General features: G+C 35.6%; 1 protein-coding gene across 2 annotated transcripts; it reads right to left on the bottom strand.

Annotated features, from left to right (window-relative positions):
* Nucleotides 1–7,040: 7,040 nt before the first annotated feature.
* Nucleotides 7,041–11,219, bottom strand: LOC120277353 (BTB/POZ domain-containing protein At1g63850-like). 2 transcript variants are annotated; one of them, XM_039284162.1, is made up of 2 exons: nucleotides 10,035–11,212; nucleotides 7,041–7,555 (listed from the first exon to the last, which is right to left on the bottom strand). In XM_039284162.1, the coding sequence occupies exons 1-2, from the start codon at nucleotides 11,142–11,144 to the stop codon at nucleotides 7,268–7,270; spliced, it is 1,398 nt and encodes a 465-aa protein (XP_039140096.1). In that variant the 5' UTR covers nucleotides 11,145–11,212; the 3' UTR covers nucleotides 7,041–7,267. The 2 variants fall into 2 exon arrangements, with proteins under 2 accessions (XP_039140096.1, XP_039140097.1); XM_039284163.1 differs by having other exon boundaries at nucleotides 7,528–7,657; nucleotides 10,035–11,219.
* Between the last annotated feature and the right edge of the window lie 499 nt (nucleotides 11,220–11,718).

The following is an 11,718-nucleotide window of genomic DNA, read 5'->3' as shown; positions in this document are numbered from 1 at the left end:
TGAAGTCATATACACATAAACACTGAGATCACATATACACAATTATTACTCACACTTCTAAAAATATTCTTTTATTTATGATTTAAACTTTCATTATTTATAAAATTTTTAAATAAAAATCCGACTACTAATAGATTATTTATTCATTGGTGAAAGGAGGAGGTGTTAATACTTGACGCATGGATAAATCAACATCGAAAGGGTGCTAATCAAATCACATGTGGGTAAGAGAAGGCACGTGAGTAATAGGAAAAAGAGAGAGATTCCATTATGACCGGAAGTGTATGTTTGGATGGGGGGAATGGTTCCCCCAAGAGGGTCACCATTACTTAGACATACCCATGCCTTTGTTTGGGAAGTTTTTTTTGAGAGGTCACCATTACCCTGAGAGGGTCACCATTAACCCCTACAGGGTAATCAAGTATTCCCCCCAATATGGGGGGAATGGTTCATTCCTCCCCTGTGAAATGACTATTTTGCCCTTGACAAACAACAAAAAGACACATTATAAAAGTTAAATAACCAAACCCTAGCTTGCCATCTTCATCTTTTTGAGAAGCTGCACATCCCTATTGGCAAGGCTCTTGAGATCGGGTTCCTGCGCTCGTCATCGTCGCCGGCGAGTGTCCGTCCGACATCGGCATCACCAACGCTGCCATCAGGTCACCATTCTTGTGTGTGTGTGTTGTTTTTGAATTATTGTTATGATAGTTTGGCTTTTCCATGGGATGGTAAACTTCAACTAGTTTATGGGAAAATGCATGATTCAACTGTATTTTCAGAGATCCGGCCATTTGTTTAACTCATCTTTTTGTTGCTCTGCCAATCACATTACCAATTTTCATGAGCTAATCTCCTCCTTATCATAGCTTCATCATTATGAAAATGCCACTGTGAATCAATAAACTAATAATGGTTTTTTTAATTAATAATAATGTTTATTGGTTTGGTGCAGACTTTTTCCATATGTGTCTCGGGAAGAAGCGCACGTGTTCAGCCCAAGTTCCTTAACAAATTAAGCATTAGTTATCACTAATTTCAACCCCCTGTTTTTTAACTAGGGAGAAATTGCACTTTGATTCTTTCCACTATCAACCGAGTTACGAAAAATAAAAGCATGCATTGAATCACTAGTGCTTAATTGCTTATCAAGGTTAAGCATGGGCCATGATACTACATCAATGAAAGATGCAGTGCCATTGAACGAATTTACATCTATGGATCGATCATAATATTATTTTATCATATATCCATGGGAAGAGGAGCTATTAAAGCATTTAATCTCATGTCATGTGCAACAAATTAAGTAGCTAAAGCTGTGTGAATGCTATGATTTGGAAAGGCTGCGTGCTGGCTTTTGATTCACCAGATAGCAATGTTTTTCTTCTCTCTTTTTTGGAAAGGTGGATATTGATCATAATCCTTGAAACATTAAGGATTTAAATCAATCATTAATTAGCCCTTCTTCCACCTAGCTACTCACTGTATATATACTCCATCAAGAATGCTACTACAATATTCACTGTGTTAATTGAATCTCCCAGATTTTTAGATTAGAACAAAATTATGAACCTATGCCACTTTAATAAAAAAAAAATTATGAACCTATACAATATTAGCCACATAAATAGACCAGACCATGTGTATTTTAATATAATGCTATGATTAGTTTATAAATAGATAGGGCCATCAAAATGTGAGAACTTTATGTGATTGATATTCTAAAATTTGGACTCATCTTCTTGGCCATGCATGCTAACAATGGAATTAAATGATAACTAAGCTAAACTAGACCTCTCCATCATTTTTCTTTAAAAAGATATTAATTGACAATGTCACATGGGAGTGACAAGTAATCAAATTTCTGAAAATTTTAATATGTATTTGATTGAAACAATAAGTGATTGCAAGCAAAGTCGATCTTGATTATTTGTACAAATCTAAGTTGTTTATAGTTAAAAATCATTAACTTCAAGAAAATAACAACTAATATGACTCATATGAGAAATATGATTGTACTATCATTCTTATTTTTTATTTATATTATCTTGATATATTTATATCATCAAGCATATAATTCATTAAACATACCCATAAAACTACATCAAAAGTTGGTAAAAGGTGACAGTTTGGCAAACAAATCATGGCAAAAGCTTGGTTTAGTCTTTAAACACACACACACACACATAGTGTATATGTGATTGATTCAAAGCAAAGCCTATATATATATATATATATATATATATATATACGATGATACATGTGATGTATATGGTATGAACTTTGAAGATGTAGGAAAACTAACTAAGTTGGCCAAACTTTAGTTCAGTTACATGCATATTGCAATGAAGTTGAAATAAAACTTGCAGAATCAATTTAATGAAGGATATGCATGACAACTTTAGTTCCTAAAGATTTAGATCTTATTACTTGATCCTCCTCTAAATGCTATATATGTATCATGTTAATAAGTTCTTTTTCGGTGAGACTCTATATATATATATATATATAGATATATTTTTATGATATAGCAAATGCGTTTATTAACTCAACCATAACCTTTAGAATGAGGTTAAATTTGATATATGTTTCATGAGGTTGTTACTTTTTTATTAACTTAGCAATTTAGATTTTCGGCAACTTAACACATGGACATGTAATTTCAGATATGGACAACGTTGATGAAGTGAAACTATATTTCCTAATGTACATGTGTTACTTTTATGTTTTAAACGTCATGATCGTTGTATGTGCGAAAAGACAACATTGTGATGGAAGTCGATTGATTCAATACGAGATTGAGTCAACATCGAGTAGGCGGCGGAGACAACATGAATATTTGAGGCGGGTGATTTATGAAAGTGACATAACATGCATTAACAAGCTAAGGATGGATCGACGTTGTTTCCATAACTTGTGTGAACTATTAACTACCACCGGTAGACTACGGGCCACAAGAAATGTTATGATTGAGGAGATGGTTGCAATGTTTTTAAACATTGTAGCCCACCATGTCAAAAATAGAATAATCAAGTTTGATTTTGTACGATCTGCTGAAACAGTTAGTTGGCATTTTCATACTGTGTTGCGGTCAATTATTCTTTGCCATAGTGTTCTCCTAAAGAAACCGGAACCGGTACCAGAAAATTCAAACGATCATAAGTGGAAATGGTTTAAGGTAAAAAATAAAATTTAGTGGGTTATTTTTTTTTGTTTATAGTGGGGTATTACATAAAAATTAAAAATAATGCTTTCTTTTATGCGACGTAGAATTGCCTTGGAGCATTGGATGGGACACATATACGGGTTAATGTACCTAACGCCGATCGTCCACGGTTTAGATCACGAAAATCTGAAATTACCACCAATGTACTTGCCGTTTGTGGACAAGATATGCAATTTATATATGTCCTATCTGGTTGGGAGGGTTCGACACATGATTCCCGAGTGCTGAGGGATGCCGTTACAAAACCAAATGGTTTAGAAGTTCCAGACGGTGAGTTTTGTGCACTATGTTGTTTTTAATGTAGTCATTCTAATCGATTGTGCGTCTAACAACAAATTTGTATCTTAGGTTTCTATTACTTAGTTGATGCCGGATATGCAAATAGCCCTGGATTCCTTGCACCTTTTCGAGGCCAGAGGTATCACTTAAGTTCATGCGCCGATGGCCGTCACCCACAAACACCTGAAGAGTTTTTCAATATGAAACATGCTAGCGCTAGGAAAGTTATTGAGAGAACATTTGGCCTTTTGAAAATCCGTTGGAAAATTCTAGCAAGTCCAAGTTTCTATAGTTTCACCACTCAACGACGTATTATTAGTGCATGTTGTTTACTCCACAATTTCATTAGGAGGGAGATGGCGGAAGATCCTGCAGAAGAAGAAGAAGAAGTTGATGTTCCATCTTCCGATGAGAGTGTAGAAGATGACACCAACAACATAGTGGCCGTACAACCAACGGATGAATGGACCCAATTTAGACAAAAGATGGTCGTTCATACGTTTCACACATGGCAATCAAGTTGATTTAATTAATGGATCGTTATGTACTCACCACTTTCTTTAATTAATGGATTGTTAGATCATTATGTACTACTTTGTCTTGACAATATTGTTTTTGTGTCGAATTGTTTGTGATTTGGTTGAATGAAATTCTATAATATGCATGTATTAAAGATTTTTGTACTTTCTCTTCATGGGGATGTTTATGAGATGTGGCTTAAGTATGTATGACTTATATCCATGATGTTGAATTAAATTGTCTTGTTCATGTATTAGATCATTATGTCCATGTCGTTTTATGTCCATGATTTCGTTATATGATTTGTTTGAATGAAATTATTTTTTTATATGAGTTGGTTTTTGAAATTCTATAATATACATGAATTAAAGATTTTATAATTATGTCCATGTTGTTTAATGTTTCTAATTCTTTCTTTCTGTTTTCAGTATGGAGGCAGAACAACAACCAAAAGGGAGGGGCCAGAACAAACAATATTGGACCCCCGAGGAAGATAAAACCCTCATTGATGCTTTGGTTGAGCTTTCCACAAGCTCTTTTTGGCGGGCTGAAAATGGATTCCGGAGTGGATATCTCTTGCAATTAGAAAGAATGATACAAGAAAAGATTCCACAAACACAGTTGAAGGCTGTACCAAATATTGAGTCGCGTGTGAAACTCTTAAGGAGTAAGACGAATGTCATCTCTGATATCTTACAATTGAGTGGTTTTGATTGGAACATCTCGTGCAGGCATTCAAGAAAAAAAAAAGATCCATTAGTGATGTCCTTTTCTCTATTGATGGTCTTACAGAAGATGAGGCTATGTTCATGTTACAAGTTTTGGCGAAGGATGAAGATCAGCTGACAGTATTTTGGGACCTTCCGGCTGAAAAAAAAAATTGCGTTTTTGCCGGGTTTTCTTGTCAAGGATGTCATATTGCCCACCCAATGCTTGACCCATCTTGGTAAGAATTTAACATTTTAGCAATGTAACTTTGATGATTAATTAGTGTTCATTACATGTATATTTAACATTACGCTTTTGCAGGTTTATCCATTTGATAGCCAAGTGTTAGAATGAGGAGATGAGTACGGGAAGGAGTTGGTTTTTTTTTATATGTTGGTACTACTTATCTTTTTGAATAGAACTTTGTGGAATAACCCGAAAGTCTTGGACCTATGATCATAGTTAAAGTTTATGATGTTTTACTATTTATGGTTTGGTGAATTGTTTGTGCAACTTTGGTAGTTTATGAATGTTATTGAAGAACAATGAGGTAGTATTGTGAATGCATGTTGAGATAATGAATGGTTGGAATTTGATTGGAATTTTTGCTTTTATTGATGTTTTCTAGTACTCTTTGCTTTATGTATGCCATTGAAGAACAATGAGCTAGTATTGTGAGTGCATGTTGAAAAATTGCAACTTCTTCTTCTTAATTGCTCATTAGTGATGAGCTTTTAAATCCATGCATATGTTAAAGGTATATGAATGGCATTGAAGAACAATGAGGTAGTATTGTGAATACATGTTGAAAAAACAATGAGCTAGTTTTTGGTTTTTAAGTTTTTGTAGTTCAAGTGTTTGAGATAATGAATGGTGAGTTCTTGATTTTTTATTTTTATTTTTGGTTAAGGTGTTTGCTTGGGTTCTTGATTTAAGGGTTGTGGAGGTTTTTGCTGTGGAAATATTAAAGAGAAACAATCTTGTTCATAAGGTGATTTTTTGGATTTCTTTTTTGATGTGTTGTAGTTGTTGTTTTGAATGGTTAATTGAATGATGAATATTTAGTTAAAATTGATTTTTATTTGTTATTTTCTTGAGATATTGAAGAGAAACAATCTTGTTTGATCCTAGCTTGTGTGAAAATGTTAAAATTGTTATTTTCTATTAATATTTATGTTTTAATTATTTATAGATAATAATTATTTGAAATAAATATCATATCTAATTAAACATTAAATAATAATAAAATAAATATTTATGTTTTAATTATTTTATAATTAATAAATATTTACATATATATCATTTTAAATTTAATTAAAATATATAAGGTACGGAATGAAATTAATATTTATTTAAAATTAATTTCTAGTTAAACATCAATTAATAATAATAAAATAAATATTTATGTATTAATTATTATATACATAATAGTTATTTAAAATAAATTTCATTTGAAATTCATTAATAAATTTTAATTATAGAATTAAATGAATACTTATTTAAAATTAATTTTGGATTAAACATTAATTACTAATAATAAAATAAATATTTATGTTATACTTATTTATAAATAATAATTATTAGAAATAACTATAATTTATTTATATTAGGGGTAAAAATGTAATTTTATCATAACTCCACTTTTTACTTTTCTCATTCCTAATGAATTACCCCTCAAACCAAACACCTTTTTCATTACCCTTCCCTATCTATTTCTTTCCCCCATCTATTATTACTTCATTCTCTCTCATTCCATTACCCCCATCCAAACATACACAAAGAGGGGGTAGCAATAGCAAGGGAGGGGAGGAAAAGGATTTGGAATTTTGAAGGGCTAGATGTGAAGCTTGGTGGTGAAACAGAGTTATAGATCTTTTATCTGAGGGGAGTATATGCATTTATCTTGTTAATTGTTTGCTGCTTGATTTAGAGGATTATTTTCTACATTATCTGTGGTTAATTTGCTTAGTATGGAATGGATAAACTCTTGATTCTAGCTGTGAATATAATCTTATTACTTTAAGTTGTTCTGGTGATTGCACTTGTATTACTTGGGAATTATAGTAGAAAATTAGATCTCTTACACATGTTGATCTCCTGAAGCGAAAGTGCATTCTCGTCTTATATATATGAAAGTGATGACGTATTTTTTTTTTGTTTGTCAAAAAATTAATTAAAATATAAAGACCAAAAGAGTATTTATTTATTTTTTTTAAATTGCCTCAAATCAGTCTCAATTGAAGAATCCATTCAGGAAAGAATATGATAACACGGAATCAAAATAAAAATCCTATGAAATGAGCTCACAGGCAAGAGAAACATTACACTTTCCATTGTATTATTAAAGAAAGCAAATGTCAGACTGGTCCGAGTAGCATCAACAACAAAGTTAAAATTCTATACACATTCACAACAAGGACATTTATATACAGATTATTTTTCAACAGGTGATATTGAATAAGTCAGGTTAGATGCAACATGCATAATACTGTCGATTGACGATATCATGTAAGATAGATTGCACCAGTGCAAGCTTCAGCTGGGATTATTTTTGTTTTCATCCTGTGCTGGTCGATTTGCACGTCGGAACCAAGTATTGAATGCTGAGACCAAGTGAGGACAATCATCGACGTTCCGAGTGGAGAAGCTCAGGCACTGTTGCAGCAATTCTTGAGCATTGGACATCGGTAATGTAGAGATGATCCTCAGAAATGTCTCTTCAAGTTCTTGGTACAGCATTTTGTGACCAGATGGCATGGGGGAGACTATGTCTCTGCAGACGTTCAGCACGGGAAGCCAATCTTTGACGAGCTTCATCCTCACCTAAAAAGATCAATGAAGCGCAAAGTTCAGCACCGTTGTCAAAATATATCTTGTATCGTTCACACGATGCGATGTATTGATCCCTTCCTCACCTGTTTATTCCTTGTCAAATCGGAACGTGAGGGTTTTAATAAATTTCTTGGCCATTTTAGGCAAGTAAAAAAATCTAACATCCAGAAATTATTGAGCAAATAGCCTTTATATTCAACTAATATTGATATATTATTCTTAGATTTAAATATGTAATTGATAGCCAAAGGCAAATATATCCTCTGTTTTAAGGATTGATTGCCAATAACTTGATCCTATAAGACTATTTGGTAAGAGGACAAGTAAAAAACAACTCAGATGACCAACAGAACTGGTATCACCCCACTAACACATTTAGTTGACATTTTTTTCAGTCCCTCAAATGAGTAGAAATAAGGTTTAATCCTCCTACATTTTCAATTATATATTTTACCATCCAACACAATAGCTACTATGCAAATGACTCCATTAACCAATAATGCTACATCATAAATTTATAAATACCTCATGAGGAAACAGATATGCTAAACAAAATCTGATTTTAGTTCATGGTAATTAAATTTCATGATCAAAATTGGAGTATGTGCTATAACTTATCATCACTTAAACAAGCAACTAAGGAGAAGGTTAAGTGAAAATGCACAATTTTACCATTCAAGAGTCCAAGCCAATCTAGACAAAGAAAAATAAGACAGATGAGTTGATTGTATGTGGCATGCAAAACGTCAAGGCTACATGACTAGCATAAATGATCGTTCATGAACAAATTTACACCTAAAACAACTTTGGCATTTTTAAATATGGCTAACAAGTTCAGCAGTTGTTGGGTTTCTTGATTGGTTCATAGTAACTTTCAGGAATGCCCGAAAGTACTTGTGCAACAAATATTTAGGATAGTTTGACTAGTTCATAATAGACTACAAAATCCCAACAGATTCAATATCAACCTTCAAACTTGGAGTTTCTTAAACCCAATAATATACATCCCGAAGAATCCAAGGTTAAAAATGATCGTATAACAACCTATATTGATGCAGAATTCGATACTAGATTTGATGTGTCAGATGAAGCCTTTGCCCAGCCATTTCTATCCCCTTCTAGTCTTTTAATCATAGATTCAGTAGTCGTACATGTAGCACATAAGAAGTGTATCTTTGATATTAAATGTGTACAAGCATACACAAACATGTATGTAGATGCAGCATAATCAATTTCTGTTCAGAACTCAAAACAAAATTATAAAGATACAAGCATGATAATCAAAAGAAAGTAAGTACCATAAGGCCAGATAAGTTCCTAAGAGTGACAAAGTCAACAATAGTTTTTCATTAAAAAACAAAATTCCACAGTTACCAATAAGCAAGAAATGTCTATGACACCATCAATAAGAAAACAACAACAGATAGCATAGCAAGGATATAGGTAGGTGCGTGATGCACAAGATGCAAACAATTAGTCGAGTTCATCACCATCAGAGGAAAAGGTAGAAGGAATAAATTGTATTACTTAAGGAGACTAGGAGGGTATAAAATACTTCCTATGCATAATACAAGGAGAAAGAAAGAATAACAGAAGATAAACAAAATACTGAATAGAGTTCATAAACTGTAGAGGGACCCAAAAGATGCAAACATTAAAAACTGACAACAGAAATCAGTGAGCACCTATGTGTAGATGAAATGAACCATAATCTTACTTGGACATAGGTGATGTAAATTTTTTATTAGTCCAAATATAGAGATTAAAGCTTTTCCTATTTTAAGTCCAAGTCCGTTATTCTAACAGACAATAGGACCCATATAATATCCACAATGGACGACAAACCCAATACCAAAGTATTGTTATTTCTAGCAAAAGTTTACCATTCAAAAAATAGCATCAGTTGGCTATAGCATCAAATCAACTTTTCATACCAGTTTGTGGATCATGGACTTGCAATGTAATTCACCCACATCATCGTCAACAATATTGACACCAAAGAAAGTTTTCTAACATATTTTCCTTAACTGTGGGTATTGATTGCACAATGAAGAGAGCCAACAGTGGTTCATTCATTTTGAACCTAATGTTGTGTGATCAGGACTGCACTCATGATGGAAATCACAGATTATTCTTATCTTTGATACATCAACTAAACTTGCCTATAATGGCAATTAAAGCCATTTCTCTACAGCACTACAGTCTTTCCTCTTAATAAAGGTGTTGAAGGGCACAAGAAAAAAACAATGCAAATACCCCCATAGAGATCTCCGATTGAGATGTGACATAAACATAAATTAAATTATTTAGGGCATCGTGTGATCTACACAACCTAAATGAAGTATTCGATTACTTCAAGCACGGATGGTATAAGAATGTAATATCCTCAGTGTGGAATCACAGTATAAACAAACAACAAAGAACAATTCACGAAACTAAATACTGAAAGGATTGGATTTCAATGGAAAACCTGTCGAGAAGCAAGAATAGAGCCGGCAGCAACAGCATTGGCAAGCCTACAAGTGCACCGCATCATGAGAGAAGACAACCCGGGGGCAATGTTCTGCCAAGCATCATCCCTGAAAGTCCTCTGCAGATCAGAAGCAAGGCTAGCCTGCTCGCTCCACTCCTTCACAGCAGTATCCCCCACTCTCAACTCAATCATCCTCTCAACCAACCACAACAAATGCCTAGCATTCACCACAGCACCATGCAAATTCAACCTTTGGATCGCCTCAGTCTCATCATTATCACCAGATACCCGGAAATCCGGGTTGGCATACTCCCCCAAAAGATCTTTCACAGTCGCCAATCTATGTAAAAACGCCCTTTCCAAGACACGGCGAACGGAATCCCTGGAAGGGTAGTCGCGGAGAAGCTTGGCAACAAAGGCCTTGACATTGGCGACCTTGGGATGGCTATGAATGGCGGAGTAGATAAGCTTGTGAAGCATTTCCTCAGAGGAGGTAGGACCTTCGGGGTGGATACGGGCGCGGAGGTCGGCGGACTCGTCGTGGCGGAGAAAGGGAAGAAGGGCGACGACACCATCCTCCTCGTCGTCCGTCCAAGGGACAGCCTCGAGGAATCGGACGCAGGCGCGGACGAGATCGTCGAAGAGAAGCTCGAGGGCGACGGGAAGGAGATCAAGGGCGTCGGAGACGGAGAGCAGGGTGGAGGGGAAATCGAGGGTGTAGAGGAGGTTGAGGGCGGAGAGATGAGGATCGAAGGTGCGTCCGGATGGGACCTTCAAGGTGAGCCGCGCCGGGGAGGGGGATTCCGGGAGCCAGCGATCGGAGAGAAGGGTCGCGAAGTAGCGGCAGCGACGGAGGGCGGAGGAATGGAGGTGGAGATCCATGGAGGAGGAGGAGGAGGAGGAGTCTTCGATCTCGAGACGTAGGAGGACATCGGCGGTGGCAGCGTCGTTGAAGCCGCCGGGGATAGGGCGGGGAGTGGCCGGTGAAGGTGGATCATCGGCGAGGGTTTCAGGAGGATCGGAGAACGAGGAGAGACGGGTGGTACTGATAACGCGCTTGCGCTTGAGGGTGGCGCCGTCGCCGGCGCCGGAGCTGGAGGGGATCATTGTTCGGAGGAGTTTGGGAGAGATCTCCAAGTCTCGAGATCGATAGGAATGGAGTGATATCGGGGAGGAGTTTTTACAGTTTACCCCCTAGATAGTTCAAAATATATATTAAAGGGCAGGAAAGTTAGCATAGAAAATTGCGTTTATACCCTCTATATTATAGCAATTAAGTATATATGAAATGAACTAGAACACCCTCCAAGTTTCATGAATTTACATGTTGTCCAAATGAGTTTGTAAATTTCCAAAATACCCTTCTTTTTGCATCATGTAATTTTCAGTCCTTCCGTCCATTAACGGGTTGATTTTTGACTGAGATGATGAAAATGGCCCATCTTGCGTTGGAGATTGAAAGCAAACTTTTACTCTCTCTATCCCTCCACTTTGGTACCATCAGCTTTGGGGAACGAGTAGTTTAGGGTGGTTACGATCAATCCAGAGGGAGTGCATATAACTGCATAGGGTGACTTTACTGTTTCCCCTTTTTTTCATTTTCTCACCATAAGGATCACATGCACCTTTCTTCTAACATTACCTTTCTAAAACACCATCTCTAACCTCCTGAAGTTTTTTC

The sequence above is a fragment of the Dioscorea cayenensis genome, chromosome 15 (genome assembly GCF_009730915.1).
Source record: "Dioscorea cayenensis subsp. rotundata cultivar TDr96_F1 chromosome 15, TDr96_F1_v2_PseudoChromosome.rev07_lg8_w22 25.fasta, whole genome shotgun sequence".
Classification (NCBI taxonomy): Eukaryota; Viridiplantae; Streptophyta; class Magnoliopsida; order Dioscoreales; family Dioscoreaceae; genus Dioscorea; species Dioscorea cayenensis.
The sequence above is the reverse complement of the archived record's forward strand: the minus strand, read 5'-3'. Positions and strand labels throughout refer to the sequence as shown.